General features: G+C 41.1%; 1 protein-coding gene across 6 annotated transcripts in view; it reads left to right on the forward strand.

Annotated features, from left to right (window-relative positions):
• The window catches only part of LOC143856100 (DEK domain-containing chromatin-associated protein 3-like), a 30,837-nt gene that overhangs the window by 3,414 nt on the left and 3,881 nt on the right, over positions 1-23,542 (forward strand). For all 6 annotated transcript variants that reach the window (XM_077366168.1, XM_077366184.1, XM_077366192.1 and 3 more), the window contains 2 exons: positions 20,638-20,717; positions 23,447-23,506. In XM_077366168.1, the coding sequence (XP_077222283.1) occupies positions 20,638-20,717; positions 23,447-23,506 (140 nt within the window). The remainder of the gene's footprint in view (positions 1-20,637; positions 20,718-23,446; positions 23,507-23,542) is intronic.

Below are 23,542 nucleotides of genomic sequence, written 5' to 3' on the forward strand. Positions count from 1 at the left end.
CCCACTAGTCCCTCATGGAATCCTTCGTAAGTAACAACAAAATGAAGGTCTCCCTGCCCGAAGAGCCTCAACTAGCGAAAGACCATGATCTCTCAAGCTATGGGGAGACTAGAACTGCTTTCAATACAGATAGGATTTAGGATTCCTTAGCCAACTTAGCCCATGTAACACATTCCTTACAGCTATCTTTCTTTCTCCGGACCGGTAAAAAATGGTATCAACATCATACGCTCCACCCCCAAGCTGAATAACCAGGGTTCTATGGCCCACTCCTTCCTCAGACAGAACTTTCGTGATTAAATACATTTCCTAAGAACTCAAGAAGATAGATCCACAACTTACGGTTTAGCCAAACTTGGGAATTCGACTCGGCAATGCAAGCTACATAAGGCATCAGATCGTAACACCTTCTCAAAAATCTCTCTAACACTGTTTTAGGTTCTATTTTCGTCCGCCTTTTCTCTCTCACACTTTATCCTCCGCAACTCTGGATTGCGATCCAAGATACAACTCTCTGGTCTTGTCTAAATCCTATTGATAAGAAATCCCAACGACATCTCCCATCGCTAAAAATTTGTTAAATCCTTCCAACTCTAGACGCCCAGGTTCATCAGAAACTGGTGATAACAAAATACCCTTACCCTTAACATGACTACTGCTCACATTTAGCTGCAGAATTAGCCGAGAGTCTTCCATTGCTGGGGAGCCTCGCTCCCCATCCTGTCCCGAACCAAGAGAATTACGCCTATTTTCCAAAAATGAAATTGCCGATTGTTTTTCCACCTCCCACAGGTGCCTTCTAGTTTGCCTCTCCTTTTCTAGAATCTTGTTAAAAATGGGCAGATTACGGAGAGGGGTGTGAAGCTCCTCCTCACTATTCAGAGTGGTCTGGGAAGTAGACCGTCCCGCGAATCGAGCACCTGCTACGATTCCTTTCCTCCCTTGTTTCTTAAGGGGGGAAATCAGAACTTCAACCGGTGTAGGCGATTCCTTCCTTGCCAACTTCTCGTTATATTTAAGATTTTTTAGAAGCAATAGATCTTCGTTTACGAGGGTAGTTTCCCCAAAGATTACTTTGCCTGTGTCCTCAAGATGATCGCTGCTGGACATACTTGGAACAGGTGATGTTTGAAAGGATCGAAGGTAATTTTGACTATCACAACCACGTTTCTTTTTCCTGGTTTGCTTTCTTCTATACATACATTTAATTTTTCTTTTAAGTGCTGATAGTCCTCCACGTGCTGCCAAGAGACGAGTATCCTTCCCAAGGCCCTTTCTAGTTTTACCTTTACCCAAGCGTGTGTTTTTCACCTCATCGTTTTTCCCATCCGTAAGAAACCTATTTTTTAATTTTAAAACCTTTAAATCCTTTGCCGACTTTATGCCAGAAGTATCGACAACAGCCTCTTTCTACCCGCCTTCCTTTCAGTGCCAAGAGGGTGTAACAAAACTGATTTTCTTACAGATGGCGGACTCGAAGGACCCCTAACCCTAGCCTCCCTACTTTTTGACGAGACAGGGACGATCATAGAGGCGACAGGTGGGTAGATGGGGAATTCAAATTTTGAATTGGGGATCACCACTGGCTCCGAGTCACATCCGGTAGCCTCTGCCACCTTTTCCGATAGAGTATTCGCCGCCGGTGAGCCTATATCAGCAGGATTCTGAACAGATTCCTCAAAATGAGTCAAATTGTCTTTACTGCTGGCCTCGCCCACCACCGACAACGCCAGAGAATTCATACTGTCCTCAGAAACCACCTTAACTCCCACCGAATAAATGTTAGAATCTACCCTTAAGTTAATGGACTGAGGAATAGATTTCCACAAAGGGGATATAACCAAGGCGGCAAGCAAAAGCCAAACAGTGCGAATGATTCCCAAAAAGCTGGGTTTCTAGAACCTGACCCAGATGTGATCCCAAAATCTCCACCGTAGTAGCAGACCAGGCATGAAGAGGGATATCATAAAATCTCACCGAACCGATCTAGCACCCGTATTGTAAGTAGGGAACCAAGGCTAGAGGGAAGAAAGGTAGCCCTCAAATGCCTCACCTCCTCGACGAAGGATAGAGGTGGCCTGAACTTCGGAATCGAACCGGAATAAAATATCCACGGTACTAATGGCAAATGGCTTTTCCAACTCGGGCAGTCCCCATAAGTGTTAGCCCAAGCTCAGACATCTTCTAAAGCCAAGAACCAGATTTTAAAGTTCCAACAAGACATCTCTTTAGGCTTTTCTTCATATCAGCCACTACAGAGTCTGGTACATCCAAACATCGATCATCAACACAAGATGCAGGTTGAATCTTTTTAGGTCTCCACACTAAGTTAGAATTCTCTCTATGTCGAGGTTCAGAGCACTTTCTACACAAGATACGAGAACCAAAATTTCTGTAAATACATTTTGAGCACATCCAATCACTTTCATTCGATAATGGTCTTCGACTTGATTCCACTGCTCTGTGACCAGGAGCTTTCCTAGCTCCAAATTCCAACCTTCTCACCCTTGTGTCCCAATCTTCCAAACCCCCCATAGAGCCAGCCTGCGAACGCGGTGGGGCCAATGGTACCAATGAGGTCTATCTGCACCAGCTCCTTGCCCAAGAGAAAAGAGAAATCTTCAGCAACAGAGGTTAAAGATCCCGAGGGATTAAAAAACTTCCAGGGTAGAGTAGCCTCCATCCAAGCATGACAAGTAAGGATCTGCGAGTTGCTCTAGGTTTGTACCACATACACAGAAAATCCGACGATTGAGAGCCTCCCGGGAGAATGATCCGGCGACTTCTAAAGTCTAAACACGGCCCTGATAGTCATCTAAGGCATGCATTATTTCTTGAGTATGAATATTTGGATGCAATAAAGTAATTTTTGAGAAAAAATCATCACAACATAATTGGGGGTAAAAAGCAGCCACTTCTTAAATTTTGATATGATGGGCGAATGAGCCTTTAACGGAGCTTTATTTTCTGTTCTTACCACTGCTCAAAAAATCCTCCGCCCAATCATTTACACACCCAGGTTGACTCGGGTTCGCTTAGGCAAGTTCTTTTTTTTGAATGGTGTGACCACTCTTTTGATGATCCAAAATATTCATTTGTTGGGTGCCATTAAAAAAAACTGTTCATTTGTTGGGCCCACTATTTATGGTCCATTCCAAAAAAATCTACAACCTTGAACAATCATAATCGTCTAAGTTGTGGGATTTTGCTCTTGAATGTGGTTGATTTCCACTTTTTGATATCCATCTGTGGGGTTATGATTGTGATGGGGGATACTATTGGAGCATGACCTATCCATCCATAGTGGGGTTAATTGATGAATGCTTGATCATAGAAAGAGTGGTCCCCGCTTGTACCTTTGCAGTTTTGCCTGCTCATATCATTTGTTGGAATGATGTAGCATGGTACCATAATTTTCCCCATTAATTGTTTAGGAGGCCCTAGTGGAGATTGACCTTGAGCTTGGAGCTTTTGTATTCTTGACTTTTGTTTAAAACAATTTGGCGTTGCTAATAAGAAAAAGACGAACGTTGGATGGTGATTTCTTCAGTAATTTCAACTTCAAATTTACTTACCTACATCTGAAAATATAATCAAATGCCCAAGAAACCTTGCAAGGCAAATCATCCCTGAAAAGTCTTTGTCGGGCCCATTGATGGAGAGAATGGGGAGAGGCCAACACAATGGAAGGAGAATTATCTTTTTTGGAGTGAGGTTTGATTATAAAGGCATCCTGTTTTTTTCAACTTAGTCAAGAGTCCAGCGAAGGTTGCTGAGGTTATCAAAAGATTTCAACATAATTTTTTGTGGGAGGAGAGAGAAGGTAAAAAGGCTCAAACATGTAGTAAGGTCGGAGGAGGTTTGTGGACCCACGAAGTATAGGGGTCTTGGTTTGAGAAATTTTGGCTTGTGGGATAAAACCCTCCTTGGTACCCGGCTCTAAGGATTTGGGGAGCGAAAAGACTCTTCGTAGAAAGGGTATAGTGGGTAAATATGGGGAGAGGTGGAATTGTACGAAGCTATTAGAGGTTAAGGTTGAGGGGCACGACAGTCCATTGTGTTGGCTGAATCTTAAGCTTGAGGCAAGACTAGATTTAGGGTGGGGATGGGGGAACATTGTTAGGTTCTGGGAGGATTTGTGGGTTGTTAATGTTACTTTGTGCCATGCTTTTCTAAGTCTATTGAGGTTATTGAGAGAGAGAGAGAGAGAGAGAGAGAGAGAGAGAGAGAGAGAGAGAGGGTGGTTGATTATTATGAGGGTGGGATGAGGCTAACCCTGGGTTTGTCCTTTTGTCAAAATTTGAAAGGTGATCTAGTAATACTTTATGGCCTTTTAATTCAAAAGTTTCTATAATGATAGGAGCATGGGCTTTTAATTCCGAAAGGTTAAGTTCAGGTCTCACACGACGAATGGAGGAAAATTTCAACTCTCGTAATTTGCTGGAGGAAAACTTTTGGTTGGCATGCATGCTTTCCTTGTGTAATGATTGTGAAGATTGCGGCAATCATGCATCTAGCTAATTTTCTATTGTGGAGATGATTTAGTCCTCAATTCTTGGATGGTTTGGTGTGTACTGGCCAAGGTTTTAAATTTTGGCTTAGGTCTCAGTTTCGATCATCAGCAAAACAGAAACATTTCTGTTTCGGTACAAAATTTCGGCCGAAATCTTGTAAAATCACAGAAACATATCGGTACGAAATCACGGCCAAAATCCAAGTAAGATTCTTCACCATTGGTTTTTCTTTTAAATTTTTTGCCGTTTTTTTAATACCTTAAAAAGGAACCTCATTGTTCTCTTTTTTGTTTGTGGAGTTGATTTTTGTCAGGATATCTGACATTTCAGCAAAAACTTTATTTTTTTATCTGAAAAGTTGCATGTTTCGAATAGTTCGACCGAAAAATTAAAGAAATCTCAAAATTTTGGGCGAAAACTATTATTTTTCCGAATCCTAGTGGATTTTGTTTCGGTTGTAGCTGAAATCGAAATATTTCGGCCGAGATTTAAAACCATGGTACTGGGTTTTCCCAAATTTTCATCTTTTGGAGGAATGAAAAAAAAAAAATCACCTTTGGAAGAGAGGGAACATGCTTTATATTTGTATCTGTTAACTTACCAACTTCTCCAAAAGCTTAAGCTGTTGGAGAAAGGCGTTATTTATCTTTTATACTTTAACACTCCCCCGCACGTGTGGCCCACTTGGCAAACACGTGGCACATGTGGCCACACTTTGGGCCGACCATCGCATGTGGATTTTTGCTATCCGGGAGGTTTGAACTCGAGATTTTTGGCTCTGATACCATGTTAACTTACCAACTTCTCCAAAAGCTTAAGCTGTTGGAGAAAGGCGTTATTTATCTTTTAAACTTTAACAGTATCAAAAGGCGTGTGGGTTGGGCCAAAAAATGTATGTATCACCTTATTTGCCAATAAATGTTGCATATGTATTGATATGCCTAAAATGCAGTTTTTCTTTTCTTTTTGCTGGTCAAGGTCAAATAAATTGATCGATATGCTATGTTTCTCAGCACATATTCGTGTTGAGTTCTGTGCTTACTGATTTTTGGCATAGTATATTTTTTTTTTGAATGATTGATTTTTGGCGTAGTTTATTCAACATATATCTATTATGATAATTTTAATTTGATTTATAATGTTTCTCTTGTACTGGCAAGCCTGTCCTATCCGCTTTTCTGTTATTTTTTTTCCTACGACCTGAACTAAAATCATAGAAACAGATGAACAGAAGAGTGAACAACTAAGTAGGTTATACATTAACACAACTACTTAAGTGGCTAGACACAAGGTACTACTAGATAGTATGTACACCTCAACTTACACTGCTAGTCTGTTCTATATCTATAGAAGTACTACAGTACTATAACCCACGTATCGTATTGTGAATTGAAGATGAATATTCAAAAACTAGTGTATTGTACTTAATCATGTACCCCAAAGTCCCAAACCCTCTGCCATAAAAGGTGGGCGTGAGGAAACAAGTATAAACAAAAACTTGCATATTCAACGAACCGCATATTTTTGGTGTTATATAACTAATCCATCACAGGGAACGGGAATAAATTTGGCATTTTACTCGAAATGGAGAAAATCCCCAATCTTGTGAATCTGCCTGCCCTCGATCTGTAAATTTGCACTTCAAATTATGTTTTGACTCAATTCAAGTAGATATGGATGGGATTTTTCTCATGTTCATTAACTTGGATAAATCAATGCATAATATCAAAAAACGTGAAAATGTGTTCAGGTTGCATTTTTACGCAAACCCCCCACCCCTGTAAGAGAAAGCACGTGTTCTCAAGCCAATGTGGAAGCTCTTTTGGACCCATTGACGTGGCTGCATACTTGGTTGAAAATTGGGAGCTGATAGAATGTTGATTGGATTGTAGGGAAAAATGCTGACTCAGACTAGAATGGGACTTGGGGGAGTCGACGATGATGCGGGGGAGTTTTGAAAGTTGATAGTTGAAACTACCTGGAAGACTAATGATAATATTTAGTCCTGTTAGAAGACTAGAATTTTTATTGCTACCACAGTCTCTTGAAGAAGTTAAATGTGAAATGATAAATTAGGTATCAGAAGAAAATTATGACCATTCTTCAAAACCAGAAGGGATATTGGGGGTGGATGGCCCCAGAGGAAGGGAAAAGTGGGTGTGCTGGAGTGTCCCATGTGCCCCAGGTGGGAGCACATATCTGACATGTACCTAACTTTGTTGAGATCTGCCATTTATATTATTCTAGTATGTGTCATTCTGAAGCATATGAGCATTTAGTAATTATTGAAGTTTTCTTGCTAAAAATCTTATGCTTGTTTGTCTAGTTGTCGTTGAACAATTTAGTTTAGTGATTTGTGCAAGCTTGATGTCCCATGTTTTGCATATTGTTTGCGCTCTTATACTCCGTAGGCATAGATTGTTGAAATGCTGGAAGTTTCTATTCAAATCCCTTCGCTAAAGAAGACCAGATTTTAGAGAGATTTGCTATTCTTTAGGGTCCGTTCACTTGTTTTCTCGGGAAAGGAAAATAAAGGAAAGGAAAAGAAACTGTGCAGGAAAAGGAATCCTTCGCCTGTTCACTTGCGCAGGAAAATCTGAGAAATCCAAAGAAAAGGTTTCCTAAGCCTGTTCACTTGCCAATTAAACTGTATTGGGAAAACTAAACAGAAAAGTCACATTAAATCATATTTCATAGTCTGACATACTTACAGGCCTACAAATTGAAAAGCATAAACAGAAACACCACAATAAAACCTAACTGGAAGAGGAACTTGTCACAGAAGAACTTGTTGAAGCTTAGGGTGTAGGAATGTTGGCCTCTTCTTTCCTATCTTTGTTGGGCCCACTAATGCCATGTAAAAACGCAGTAAGTTCAGCTTCTGCCTCCTCCCTACTCCCATACGAACGAAAGCATGCTCCACTAAACCCGTTAAATTGAACATGACAGTATTGCCAACTGTCATATAAACCCACCTGCCTTCCCTTAAAAACCACATAAAACTTGTTTTTTGCCATTAACCTGCAGAAATGCAAATAAAAATAACCAATAACCAAATAACCAAATAACCAACACTACTGAATCCATATAAAGTTTACATAAACAAAGTATTGGTCTTTAAGTTTACATGGCTAAGAGCTATAAACAGAATAAGAGCAATAATAGTACGAAAAGCAACATTGGATTCATAAATTCTAAATAAACAGTAACAGAATTGGACTACAGATGCCACTGCCCAGTTAGATAATCAGTAACCTAGTCACTCTGTCCTCTTGAACGGGCCCACTGCCTAGTTGCATACTCGTCCCCAAAGACTACAATGCATTCGTCATACAAGTCATGTCGTTGTGGTAACACACTTAAAACTTCAGGGTGAGACTGCAGGGAAAACATGAGTAAGAGATGTATGAATTGTAATAGAACAAAACATAAACATACTACATGGACATACGTACCATAATATATGATGCGCCCAGTTCATTGCATACGGAAATCATCTTACTCGTTGAATCTCAAACAAACCCACCGTGTTCCAACAATGCCTTGACTTGTTTGTAGTTCTTTTTTAATGTTTTTGTTGGAATATGTAACTTGCCTAAGGGCATTTAGGACTTTGTACATTCCTTTAGGTTTTAGTATAAATATATGAGTCAGGGGGAGATAACCCTAACTCATTTATTTTCTCTGTCTAAACTTTCGGCTAACATGGTATCAGAGCCTTAGGGTTTTCTGATCCCTAGGGTTCTCTATCAGCCTCCATCTTCTCCGCCACCCCCCACCCCTCTCGCCGCGAAACCCAACTCCGGGCCAAGTTTCATCCGAGGCACACCGGCACGCTGTCTTTTTCCTCCTGAGAAGGAGTCATTCTCTCCGAGCCGAAGGCACCAGGCCCTCCCTCCCGCCCGCCACGTTTCTCCTCCCCTACGCATAGCTCCTGGTCCTGTTAGATCTTCATCTCTTACCCTACTTTGATTCTAGTTTGTCTTTGCGGCTCCCCTCTGTGCCTCATGGCTTCCCTCTTGTCAAACTTCGTCGATGCCCGTCATTCTTGGAGCCGCGTCTAGCTTTCTTGGCGTATCCTAGTTTGCCCACCTATTCTGTTATCTCCTGTTATTCGTCTTGGTTTGGATTGTCTGTTTCTTTCTTGCTTGTTGTTATGGAGGAGGTGCTTGACAATCCTTCCACAGGAGTGGCTCCTGGTGTTCGTCCGACACCTTCTTTGGCGTCTTCTTCGTCATCATCTCTCTCTGTGGATGGATCATTCCCACATATCACTACTGTTAAGTTGGATGGGGCAAACTACGTTACTTGGAAAGCAGCCGTCGAGAAGTATCTTATTGCCCGTGGGAAAGCCCACGCCATTCGTCGTGATCCTCCTCCTACGATGGATCCCACCTTTGATCGATGGGAACAGGAGGATGCTCTTGTTTGTACCATTCTGTGGCAGAGTATGGCCCCTCACGTCTCTAGGCCCTTGATGCTTCTGCCTACTGCGAAACGGATCTGGGATCAGGTTACTCTTCTTTACTCTGGCGTGGCAAACATTAGTCGGATCTGCTCTACCTATTCTGAGTGGGTGTGTTTCCGCCGTGGTGATCTTCCTCTTGCCACCCATTATAGCCAATTCGTTGGCCTCTGTCAGCAGCTTGATGTTTACATGCCACTTACCACGGATCTCACAGAGGCTGCCCGTCAGAGGGATCAGATCCGTGTTGTGCAGTACCTTGAGAGTTTGGGTCCAGAGTACATGCATCTTCGTCAGCAGATTATCGGTTCTGGCGCTATTCCTTCCCTTACTGAGGTTTACTCCCGCGCCCAGCAGTGCTCTCCTGGTGATCCAGTGATATCTGTTCCTATTGATGGTTCTGCTCTCGCGACCTATGATGGCAGTACTCGCCCGCCTCGTGGTGAAGCCTCCTCTGGTCGTGGCCGTGGTGGCCGTGGTGGTGACTGTTCTGGTGGTGGCTGTGGCCGTTCTTTTTGCATTCATTGTCAGCGCGAGGGACATTATATTGACCATTGCTATACCCTGCATCCCGAGCTTCATCAGGCACACTCGGCTCATATGGGTGCTACTACTGCTTCGGCTTTAGATTGCGCTCCCTCTGCTTCTGTTCCTGCACCAGCTGATTCCACCTATACATTATCCCGTGCCAATTATGAGGAGTTCCACCGTCTGCGGCTCAGTTCTCGTCCTCCCTCTGCAGGTTTCGCCCAGCCAGGTAGTTCACCCACTACCCTTCTATCTAGCTCAGGGTCATGGATCATTGACTCTACCGCATCCAATCACCTGACTGGTAACTCGTCTCAGCTTCATTCTTTTCGCTCTTTCTCGTCTCCCTCTCAGTCTATCACCCTTGCTGATGGATCTACTACACCTATCACTGGTGTTGGTCATATCTCCCCTCATCCTGCTCTTACCTTATCTTCTGTTTTATGTGTACTAAAATCACCATTTAGTTTACTTTCAGTTAGCCAAATTACTAAATCTCTTCACTGTTCTATCTTATTTTTCCCATTTTACTGTTTGTTTCAGGATCTCTCGACTGGGAAGACGATTGGAACGGGTCGTGAGGTAGATGGACTCTATCGTCTTGACTGCCGGCCGCCTACTGTCTTACATAGCTCTGTGGATACATTTCAGTGGCATTGTCGCCTGGGGCATCCTTCACTTCAGCGGCTGCAGCAGACTTCTCTAGTTCCCGGACCTTTTTCTAGTTTTTAGTGCGAGTCCTGTGAACTCGGGAAGCACCGTCGTGTGTCGTTTCCGTCCTGGATCATTAGTCGAGTGTCTAGTCCATTTGAATTAGTCAATTCTGATGTATGGGGACCCTCTAGGGTCGCGTCTAGTACTGGCTGTCGGTATTTTATTGTGTTTATTGATGACTTCTCACGCATGACCTGGTTATATTTACTAAAGAGTCGTTCCGACGTGTTCTTTGCTTTTCGCACATTTCATTCTGAAATTAAGAATCAATATAATTGCAATATTAAATGTCTTCGTACTGACAATGCTAGAGAATATTTTTCTGATACTTATAGCTTTCAATCCTATCTCTCCCAACATGGGATTTTACATCAGTCTTCATGTGCGTACACCTCTCAACAAAATGGTGTTGCTGAGAGGAAACTTCGTTATTTGCTTGAAGTAGGTCGCACTCTTCTTTTTCAAATGAGTGTTCCTAAGGCATACTGGAGTGATGCTCTTCTCACGGCGTGTTTCTTAGCAAATCGTCTTCCTTCCTCTGTCTTAGAAGGTGCCTCTTCTTTTGAGATTTTATCTCCTAGTAAGGAACAGTTTCCTCTGACACCTCGTGTATTTGGATGCGTTTGTTTTGTTCATCACCTTGGACCTGGCCGTGACAAACTCGATCCCCGGTCTGAGCGTTGTGTCTTTCTGGGGTATTCCCGTACGCAGAAAGGCTATCGTTGCTATAGCCCCCGTCTGCGTCGCTGGTTTGTCTTAGCCGATGTTACGTTCTTTGAGTCTGAAGCATTCTTCCAACATGGCGCGGCATCTTTCACCCCTTCTCTCGAGTCCGAGGTCTCGCTTCCCTTACCAGATCTACCTGCTTCTCTTCCGTCATCTCCTATTTCCGTGCGGCCAGCTTCTGCAGCTTCTACTTCTTCTGCCATGTTGGAGAAGCCAGCTCCACCTAAAATTACACAGCAGTATCAACGGCGTCAAGTTACAGATAGGTCTCTTCTACCTCCTCTCGCACAATCATCTTCTGAGCCGATGATCTCTCTCTCCCGCTCTCAGGTATCTTCTCTTCCACCTTCCTCTGTTGTTTCTGATTCTCCTATTGCATCTCGTACGAGATCCCATTCCACTGCACATCCTATTTCGAATTTTGTTTCTTATGATAAGCTCACCAGTACCTTCCAGAGCTTTGTTTCCTCCTTGTCTTCTATGTCTTTACCACAGTCAGTGGCTGAGGCTCTTGACCATCCTGGCTGGCGTGATGCTATGAACCTAGAAATGGGCGCTCTTCATAGTAATGATACATGGGATCTAGTTTCCCTACCCGCTGGTGCCCGTCCTGTTGGTTGTCGGTGGGTTTTCTCCATCAAATACCTCCCTGATGGTACTGTCGAGCGCTTAAAAGCACGGTTAGTCGTGAAAGGATACACTCAGACTTTTGGTGTTGACTACACTGAGACCTTCAGTCCCGTTGCGAAAATTCCCTCTGTCCGTGTGCTCCTGTCTCTTGCTGTTAATCATAGCTGGCCTCTTCATCAACTGGATGTGAAGAATGTCTTCCTCCATGGCGACCTGACTGAGGAGGTGTATATGGAGCAACCACCAGGGTTTGTTGCTCAGGGGGAGACTTCCTCCTACGTGTGTCGCCTACGCAAGTCACTCTATGGCCTCAAACAATCTCCGCGTGCGTGGTTTGGGAGATTCAGTGAGGCAGTCATGCGCTTTGGCATGAAACAATGCGCAGTGGATCACTCAGTCTTCGGTTATCACTTTTCAGCTGGGTGTATTTTGGTGATAGTTTATGTGGATGACATAATCATCACAGGGAGCAATTCACAAGGTATACAACTTTTGAAAACCTTCTTGCAAAATGAATTCTCTACTAAGGATTTGGGTCAGCTCAGGTATTTCTTGGGGATAAAGGTTGCTCGTTCTTCTAGAGGCTTGTTCCTATCACAGAGAAAGTATGTCTTGGACTTGCTAAAAGAAACAGGCAATCTTGGAGTTAAACCAGCTTCTGCACCTATGGATCCTAATGTGAAACTCGTTCCAGAAGGAGAATTGTTGGAGGATCCTGGCAGGTATCGCAGGCTTGTCGGTAGACTTATATATCTCATGGTTACTCGGCCAGATATTTTATATGCTGTTGGAGTTGTCAGTCAGTATATGAGCTCTCCACGTACTTCTCACTGGGCTGCGGTAACACAGATTCTCAAGTATTTGAAAGGGGCTCCAGGGAAGGGATTGATGTTCAAAAGACATGGCCATATAAAAGTTGAAGGCTTCTCTGATGCAGATTGGGCTGGATCCCCAGCAGATAGACGGTCCACCACTGAGTATTGTACATTTGTAGGTGGCAATCTTGTTTCTTGGAAGAGTAAGAAGCAGGATGTTATAGCTAAGTCCAGTGCAGAGGCTGAATACTGGGCAATGGCACAGACAAGCACGAAACTTATTTGGCTACGTTCACTTCTTTCTGAAATTGGCTTCATTTCATCTTCTCCTTCGTAGCTTTATTGCGACAACAAAGCTGCAATATACATTGCCAACAATCCAGTCTTCCTTGAGCGCACCAAGCATATTGAAGTGGATTGTCATTTTATCCGTCAAAGAATCCAGAAAAGAGAGATTTGCACTGTGTTTACTCGGTCAGGAGGCCAATTAGCTGATATGTTTACAAAGTCCTTAAATAAGTCAAAATTGAGTGATATATGTAACAAGCTAGGAATGTATGATATCTACATTCCAGCTTGAGGGGGAGTGTTGGAATATGTAACTTGCGTAAGGGCATTTAGGACTTTGTACATTCCTTTATGTTTTAGTATAAAGATATGAGTCAGGGGAAGATAACCCTAACTCATTTATTTTCTCTGTCTAAACTTTCGGCTAACAGTTTTCAACCTCTTTTTGAGTTGGGATATGTTTATGTGCAGATTATGCTCATTGTTGACATGGATGAGGGCATTGTGAAATGCCATGTCATTGAATCCATTCATCCCTCTATTTCCTTCTGTTATTTGAATCATCATGCCAGCTAGTAAAGTCCTGTCCATGTCTAGAGTCCACATATTGCTCTAATACTACAAGAATATAGAAAATAAAGTATTAAAAAGTAACGACATAAACATAAGAGACAAGACGAACAAAATAATTCCAACACCACAAGAAACATCTCATTGATACTAGTCCAAAAACATAAGAACTCCTCCAAAATAAGTAGTCCAATAACATAAACGAAATCACCAAAAAAGTCGGACAAACACATAGGATAAGCGGTCCAACAACAACATAACAAGTATGATCCTAAAAAAAGATCCCCAAATCATAGCAACCTATGCTAAACGGGCCACAATATTGCTCATCACAGCCATTCGCTCTTCCTCGCAAAGGGAAAGGAAGACTTCAGCATCCTTGTGATTTTTATGTAGGTACGTATAGGCCCTAAGCAGCTCCATCATGGTGAAACCAGAAGTGCTCATCACAGCGGCTTTCAATTCAGCAAGGCTGTGAATCTCACCAGTCTTAATGATGGCCTCAGCAACCAACCTAACACTATCTGACAAGTAAGTCATATAAGATGAAAGTTGTCTAACACTTGTTCGCCTCTTCCTCTTTCCCTTTCTACCTGATGCTTGGGCTTTAAGTGGTGATGAGTCACTATAGCCCATGCTGGTGTCTCTGACTGGGGATGAATGACGTGATCTGGAAGCACGATGAGCTGGGGGAGGAGTAAAAGCAGGGGTCGAACCGTCGAACATATCATCAAGCCCTACTGCCTGGCTCGATGAGAAAAGCCCCTCCACATCCTCTGTGTCCTGAGAAGGGGCATGTCTGTCCCTAGCGAACTTTCCAGTGGCATAATCTTCCCCAAACACTTCTTTCATCTCCTCATATAGCTCCCAACGGTTATTAAAGAAGCAAAGATGATAAGGATTCCTCTGAAAACAAAAGGAGGCATTGTAAGGATTATGACCAAATTGTGATGAAAATAATGAAAGAATTATGACAACTTATAATTACCGCCAAATAGTCATTCTTCACTTGGTCTTCAACGAATATTTTTTTTCAGCTGTGGATCCCAGCCAAATCCGCTCAGGTTGACGATAGTGTTAAGTTGCCTAAAGTTGGCTTTCATCGTCTTCATACGGTTCTTAACATGCTCCTTTGTGATCTGCTTTTTAAGGACAGTAGTAAGCTCCACCGCTGCGCCCTGTACGCAGCTTCTCTAAAACCGTTGGGGGCCTTTTACCCCTCGGCAATCTGATGCTATATGGCTACTATCAGATGCCTATCCATCTCCTCGTTCTAGGAGATATTTTTGTTCCTCTTATCTATTGAAGCTAATTCCATTATATTTGCAACATTGTGAAACATAATAGAAAAATATCCAAATCATCACTGACAACAATATATCATCAAATAGAGTATGATGAAACATATTACTATTACAACCCAAAATTATTCCAAATCCTAATACAATCAAACAACATACGATGAAACAAAGTTGCAGAAGTCTAATCGAAATAGTGATAAAATTATTACAACCCAAAAACATGTCATCCTAATGACGACCATGTCGTTGTGCTTGAAAATCATTCCACATATGATTCATTATTCTTGTTCGAAGTAGACCGCCCGCTCTCACATATTTAGCCCTAGTAATAAAACGATCTTCTTCTTCCTCCTCCTCCTCCTCCTCCGCCTCCGCTACAATTAGCCCCAACTCATTGTCTACAATCGAAATGAATGCATCGTTCGACATCTCCCTCCTTATGTGATTGTGGACGCAGCAACAGGCTAACACTATGTCGACCTGTCGTGGGAATGCGTACATGGGTGGCGTATTTATTATCTGCAACATTCCTTGCTGATGAATGCCTTTGGTTATACAACTCCTCTGCAGTTCGAGGTTTGCGCCCTCTAATGTCATTTAGGTGGTAACTAATGCCTTGGATAGGAGTTATGAAATTTCTCAGGCATGGGTACCCACCGTCAGCAAGGTAAAATTTTCCTACAGACACACGGAGGGATATATATATTAGGGGTGGACATGGTTCGGTTCGGTTCGGTTTTGGGGTATACCCAGAACCGAACCAATCTCTATCGGTTCCCAAAATTGGGAACCAGAACCGAACCACTGAACTATGGAACTGAACCGAACCAAAACCGAACTTTATTGGTTCGGTTCGGTTTTGGGTTTACCCAACTTTTTTTTCAATTTTTTTTTTTGCTGAATTATTGGATATCATGGTGAATCTACTGAACAAGTTTTACCAAATACAAATTACAAGACAATCCTTCTGGAATAGAAGCTATTCAACGTGGACTCGTGTACCCTGGTTTGAAAAGTACCACTTACTGTTTCCTGTGTAGAATAAGTGCAAAAAGGACTTAAATAACTCAATCGGTCCTCAAAAACCAAAACAAAACAGAGCCCTGATTTAAGAAAATTTGAACTAAAAAATAAATCTGTTTTGGACCCTAATTTTTAAGAAATAGAGATTGCATGCACAACAAAAAAAACGAAATAGATCTCAGAAAATCACAATCATTTAAGAAAATATGAGAAAAAAACCCTAGAAATGAAAAGCTAGGGTTTTAGAGGAGAAAGAGAACAAACCTTTGACTTTAATTAAGAGGTAGAGACCGGCGGCTGTGGAGGAGAATGGGGGCGGAAGTTCCATTCCGACCGGCCGTCGACGGCAATGGAGGAGAATGGGGGAGGATTTCTCGTGGAAAGCTTGGAGACTGGCGGCTGTGGAGGCTTTTTCTTTTTCTTTCTCTTAGGTTAACAAATAGCAAATGCCCGAATGAAGATCTAGGGCTTTTTCTTTTTGTTGAAGAGAAAGAATCAAAAGATGGGGAATGATATCAGCACCCCCTTGTTTTCTTAGGCTCTTAGTCTTACCATCACCTATTTTTAATATCAGCAACCCAAAACTCTTTAACTTTGTCGGTTCTCGGTTCGGTTCTCGGTTCCAGGACCACCAACCAAGAACCGAACCGAAATCACTCGGTTCCAAAAGTTGGGACCCAGAACCGAACCATCAAAATTTTGAACCGAACCGAAGAGGCCGGTTCGGTTCGGTTCCTCGGGTTGAACCGGAACCATGTCCACCCCTAATATATATATATATAGAGTTAAGTGAAGCTACACATGTGTAGCTAACTTAGCTACACCAACGGCTTAAAATACAGTGGGCCCACATTGTTTGGGTGATCCAAACCATTCATTTGATAGGCCCTTACATTGATAGGGTATGCCCAAAAAATCAGCTCCATTGGATGATCCCAACCCTTCAAACTATGGAGGCAAAAATGGACAGATTTGGAAAGGTTTTTGCACGTCCATTTTTGCCTCCACAAATCGTAGGGTTGGGATGATCCTATAGAGCTGATTTTTTTGGCACACCCTATCTATGTGAGGGCCCATCAAATGAATGGTTTGCATCACCTAAACAATGTGGGGCCCACTGTATTTTAAGCCGTCGGTGTAGCTAAGTTAGCTACACGTATGTGTAGCTACACTTTTCTCATATATATATATAGTTACATAAATGAGACCAACAACAACGGTACGAAGAAAAAGACAAACTCAGTACTACCTGGTAAACAAGAAATCCCATTCGGCTTTGATAAAGCAGATGCTAAGACCCTAGAGTCTGATGCCGACCCTTCCCACCCAGCTAACACGTAAGTAAACTTCAGGTCGAAGTCACTTACAGCTAGCACATTTTGAGAGGGCCATCCCGTACGACAAATAAATCTAGGTTTCATATCCTCGGGTACTGTTGCTTGAATGTGTGTCCCATCAATTGCACCAATGCAATCCTACAATATGGACATTCAAAATGTCAACCATCAATGCTAAAATATGAGTCACTTGCTATGCAACTTACATGCCACTACATAGGTAATAAACGGTACCTTAAAGTACGGCATAAAATTTGGGTTGTCAGCAATGTGACGTGGTGTGTCTCTTGATGGAGGTAATATGAATAACTCTTGAAGTTTGAGCACAACACATAGAACCTTGTTAAAATACTTCAAAACAGTCGCCCCTGACCGTCTAATGGATGCCCTAATAGTACGGTTCCTTTGGCTGTGGGCAATTACTTGTAAGAAAATCGCCACTTGTTCCTCAACACAACAGTGTATTGTGTCTTCAAGCAGGGTCGTGTTTCTAAATATGGCGATGAAGCTGTGGAAGCACCGCACATCCATTCGCAGAAGCGCAATATAATGGTTCTCTGCATTCGTAATACGTGTAACAAATGTCCTACGAGTTTCATACCCACTTTCATAAGGGGCTCTTGTCATATTTTCTTCAACGTAAAGTCTAACCCTAGCCGTCACTGTAGCTATCGAAGCCATTACTAGAGCTGCAGCTCGAATGATCAATGTCCTCCTACTTGCTGGTTCTTGAGGCATGATGATTGATGGTAGCCCTACATGGAGAGATTCCAGTTCCAGTCCATTAAAAACCGTACTTTGAAACCCAAATACTAGCAACACCAAACCACCAAAACATTATATCGGAAACAACGACATATCTTCAACTCCGAACCACCAAGGCATTATATCAGAAACACCCTCGTATCATCAACACCCAACCATCCATTATGATAAACATAGCAAAAAACATTACCGATCACACAAGAAAAGAAGAAAAAAACAAAAAAGCTCTACAAAACATGTTGTAAAAGATCAAATTAGTACCCTTAACCAACGAAACAAGCTAGGGTTTTCGAAGAAAACCAAACCCAAATGTACAACACCCATCCACCCACATATCATCCACACCCATCCACCCACATATCATCAAAACCCACATATCATCAACACCTATCCCCCCACATATCATCAAAACCCACATATCATCAACACCCATCCACCCACATATCATCAAAACCCACATATCATCAACACCCATCCACCCACATATCATCAAAACCCACATATCATCAACACCCATCCACCCACATATCATCCACACCCACATATCATCAACACCCATCCACCAACATATCATCAAAACCCACATATCATCAACACCCATCCACCCACATATCATCAACACCCAACAACGAAGCCATTATATCAGAACCACCAATGCAAAAAATAAGAATCTTAAAAATCAGTCTAGTAACCCATAAGCTGCAATTCCATTGCAAAAACATAACAATCTGAACCCTACTGTAAAAAAAAAACCAAAAAAAGTTGAAAAATAGTGAAAAATTCGAAAATCATGAACCCCTACTGTACAACAAAAACCCAAAAAAAAGTTCAAAATCAGTGAAATCTGCAACCCCATTGGAAATACCCCAAAATTCATAACCCAAATGTAAAAAAAGACCAAAGAAATTACAAATCAATGATATAACACATAATCTGAAACTACAAAAAAACAGAACAATATGAACCCCTACTGTACAAAAAACACCCAAAAAAAAATCAAAATCAGTGAAAAGAAACCCAAAATCTGCAATCCCATTGCAAATACCCCAATATTCAGAACCCAAATGTACACAAAGACCCATAATCTGCAACTCCATTGAAAAAAACCCAACAATCCGAACCCATAAATCCGAAACAATAAAAAACCCAACAATCCGAACCCATAAATCCGAAACAATAAAAAAACCCAACAATCCGAACCCAGATCTGCAACCCCATTGCAAAATCAGTGTAGAAATCCAAAATCTGCAACCCTATTACAAAAACCCCATAAATCCGAACCCAATTTGTTAAATGTGTGAAAAACCCCCAAAAAAAACCCTAGATCTGGAAAAAAAAATCACAAAAACGAGGGACAGAGAGAGAGAAGAGGGAGTGGGGTACCTTGCCGGAGAGGAGCCGGAAAAGGAGCCGGAAAAGATGCCTTCAAAAGGAAAAAAAACCTAACAAATCAACCGGAGAGAGAGAGAGAGAGAGAGAGGGACGTACCGACCGGAGAGGAGCCGGAGAAGAAAAATCCGTGAGTTTTGGCGTCTGCTTCGTCGAGAGAGAGGGAGTGACGAAAAAACAAAACCCGTGAGTTTTATTTTTCCGTGGGAAAAGGAAAACAAATCCCACCGATTTGGGCGGAAATAAAATCCCGTGAGCGCGAGAAAATCGTATTTTCCACGTTTTTTAGATTTCCACGTATTATAAACTCAGTTTCTCGTCAAAGCAATAGAACACGTTAAAATGAGTTTCTCGGGAAAAAAAACGCGACTTTCCTTTCTCGCGACATCGCGGGAAGGCAAGCGAACACGGCCTTAGTGATTTTCAGGTTATGCGTAGTCAAGGTTTTAAATCTCGGTTTCGGTCATCAGCGAAACCAAAACGTTTCGGTCTCTGTAAGAAATTTCAGACTAAATCTTGTAAAATCAAAGAAAAACGAAAAGTTTCGAAATTTTGGGCAAAATTTTGTGCAAAATTTTGTACTTTTCCAACTCTCTGTGAAACGAAATTCCAACCGAAATTTCATCGAAACGAAACCGAAATTTTGTACTTTTCCACACGAAATTTCCGAAATTTCGTGCGAAATTTTGTACTTTTCCGAAACTCTGCATTTCGTTTCATTTTCTGCCGAAACCAAAATATTTCGGCCGAAATTTAAAACCATGTGCGTAGTTATCACTTACTATCGGCCTTTGCTCTGACCTAATAAGAACTAGGTTTGATTTAAAATTCTTATTAGGTCACTTTGTGTGTGAGATAGATGTGTGTTCGGCATGGATTTAAATTTCGGTTTCGGTCCCAATTTCGGCCTTAGCTAAAACCAAAATTTTGGCCGAAATCCAGAAAAACAAAAAAAATATTAATTAATCATTTCGGTAACTTCAGCCGAAATTTGGTAAAATTATTAATTTTATTTAAAAAAAAATTGAATTTCCTGAAATTTCGGCAATTCGAAAATTTCGGTTTCGGTCACGAAATTTAAAACCGCGGTGTGCTGTGATTATAGTAAGCCTACTAGGAATTTTAAAAGGTGCCTTTACAGTTATGGGGAAGTCAAACTTCTCAATATGTTTTAGAAATTGACTTTTCATGGAAGTTTTGTATTTAAATTTATTGTGTTAAAATATTGCTAAATTATCTGTAGCAAGAGTTGAAGTCTGAAATAGGTTTTATCAATAGATAGGATTAGAGTTAAGGATTGTAATTGCTTTGGGCATGTTTATGAGCATCTAACAAGACACCTTTTGCGATATGCCTTTTGCATGAGCACTTATGCAGTAAGCTTGTTTTGGTTGTGTGATATATAACCCTCTTTTGACTTTGGTTTGACCCTCTACTTTTGGATTTTATTTTAGCACCATTTATGCAATTTCTCAGTTGCTTTGTAGTTGTCTACATCAGATACGATGCCTGTCCTCATCCAACAGTAAATGGGTCAATGCTTGAGTTTTTGACACATTTTTTGAATTTCAGTGGCATTCAAGTTATCAAAAAGGAAAACCGATGATATTGTTAGGATGCTTCACATGATTCTTTTTGGAAGGAGAGGAAAGGTAATTCAGAATATGCCATGCATGCTTATTGCTTAAATTCAAGTTTTGGACAGGTTCAGAGTGTATTTGTTGACTCCATATCTTTTTGCAACCTTCTGGTGTCCTTAAGTTAGGTTCTTTTCTTTACGTGTTCTATGTAGTGATAGATGGATTCAATAATTTCATCACCAAAAGAGCTTGCTTGGAGATCTTTTCTCCAAAACTCTGTACACCTATATTCCTTTTGTGTTCTCTCTCAACACTTCTATACAAATCTCAAAACAATGGAATTCTACTTGGAGAAGTTATCTTACTTCTAATTTATCACGTCTAAAAAAATATTAAACTCTAAATTACTCAAGCAATACTAATAATAACCCCACTAGATCACCAACTCTAAAGTCCTAAAAAACAAATTTAACCATTGAAGAATCCTTGGGCCCCACATGCTTGATATCACTCTCCTGTGTTGAGAGAGATGATACTCTTAACGAGGATAACTTCATATGAACGATTTGAATTGCTTTTTTCAGTCTATGAGCTGTTGTTCACATTTCTTTTTAATAAACATTTCTCCATCATTCATAACCACACACACCCCCCCCCCCCCCAAAAAAAAAAAAAAACTCAAGCTCTTTGAATTGCACTGAGGGGCTGGTCTTCTCATCAATCTGGTGGCTTTTTTTTTCATACCATCTTCATGAAGAGAATATTTATTGTTTTTCTTGTTGTGGTTAACTTGGTCATAATGCACGGTCAACCCAATAAGAGAGAGATGGCTTGTTCCATAGGGGTGACATTGTGTGACACTGAGTTATGATAGCCCCTTGCCGATAGAAAATTTCTACCAAACATTGCTAGTTCATTCTCACTTCATGGCTTTTACTGACCCATACCATTCTATATGGAAGGCGATGCTTCTCACAATCAAGTTTCAACTTATCCACTATTTCTTTCTCCAGGAAATTCTTATAGCTTCCATTGTCAAATACTATCTTGCCACTCCTTTGTGTCTTTGCACACCTAGTCTGGAAAATGCTTGACCACAAAAATCTTGATTTCCTTCTTTGCTTGAAACATCTAGAGCCCAACGATTGATCAAATCTTCCTATTCATCATGAAAGTAACTTCCTATTCATCCTGAAAGTAGCCTCTGGTAATATTAACAAATGTATCTGCCAATTACAATTGGCACCTTCATATATTGCCGTCACATAGACTGTATCATTCTTTACATACTTGAATTTAAAACAATCTGAGTCTCACGGAAATTTTAACATATGTGAACTCTTGCCCCACTCATGTAATGGCTTTGTCCCAAAATTGACTCAATAACTGCATATTATTATTGTTATTAGAATTTTTACGTGACCCATCATTTCTGCTGTAGTTTCTCTGGCACGCCTAGGCCAAAGTTACCGCGGCAATTCAAATTATCTAGTCATTGTCCACTTTATGTTGTAGCAAATATGGCTCCAATGCTTTTACCCATTCAACACATTCTCTTTTAGTCACTCCATCAAAATCTGGTTTGGCTCTAATCCCCGTGGTATATCGATTATGATCCATGGGCTTGATACGAAACTGACGTAGGACGGGTACGGAAAGATCTTTACACATGTAGCTTTGATTCCAAGTTGATGTAGAGCGAATCTAGGGAAGTTGCGTTATGGGTGAAATTTTCGGTTTAGGATCTTAAAATGTGATTAGATTGGAAACATATTTCTCTAGGTTTAGGGTAGGTTTAGAAGGATGCAAAGCTATGCTAGGTAGGTGTAGAGATATGCTAGGAAGATGCTGGCAACGGTTTTTGTTGAAACTAAGGGGCGCTGGGATCAAATAATAATATTTAGAGATAAAGAACTGAAAATAAAGAAGACTAAAAGCAAAGAAATTAGAGAGAAAGCTCACAGAAAAGAAATAAAGAAAGCAGAAAGAGATTACCACTTGAGGTCTTCTCTTGAGCGTGGGTTCATCCAAGCTTGGGCCCAAATTGCATTCTTCTATTACGTAATGTGTTTTCAAAAGTGGCCAAAGGGCTTATATTTGTAGACAAATAAAACTTGGACTTCAAGACTTAACCCACTAATTCTAATAGAACCCAAATACCAACTCAAAACAAATTAGAATTCCTAACTTAACTAGAACTCCCTACATGGACACTCCTACCACCAATAGACCACTAGACTTCTTTTAAGTTGCAAGTGTGGGCGCTTAAACTTGAGTGATGAATTACAAATGACTTAATTACCCTTATCACTTAAGATTTTCGTAATATATTTGTGGACCTCGTTCTAAACACCTACAACTTAAAAAACCAAGTGATATTGATGGGAAAAGACAACGGTACCCCTACTTTAACTTAAAATATGGGAAATAGGATGGCCCCCATCAAACGGACTGTCCCCTACGCTCTGGCACAATTACTGGTACCACATTGATTTTCATGAAATGACATAAAAATAGCTTTGTTAGACTAGTTTCAGTCATTTGAATAGGGTTGGGGGCTGGATTTGATGCTTCATAATAATCAAGATGTTTTAATTGTTTTGTTGTTAGTACTCTAGAGTTTTCTGTCACTTGCATCCGATGTGTGAATTATTTGTCAGATGGAGTTGTTCCTGTTAACAATGCTTTGCTTTACTACTAGCTTTCAGATTCATTCTGGTGTCTTCCATAATTATGCATCCAAAATTGATTTTGCAACTCTGCTTTCTTAACAGAAGATTATTGATGCATATGTATTGCAGGCAATTCATTTCAAAAGTAATATTTGCCAGTTTTCTGGATTTGTATGGCATGATAATGAGGTAAGAAACTAAAACTCAGGGAAGCAAATTTGTCTT

Source organism: Tasmannia lanceolata, unplaced genomic scaffold, assembly GCF_043159265.1.
Source record: "Tasmannia lanceolata isolate RefF3 unplaced genomic scaffold, GAP_Taslan_0.1 ptg000003l, whole genome shotgun sequence".
NCBI lineage: Eukaryota > Viridiplantae > Streptophyta > Magnoliopsida > Canellales > Winteraceae > Tasmannia > Tasmannia lanceolata.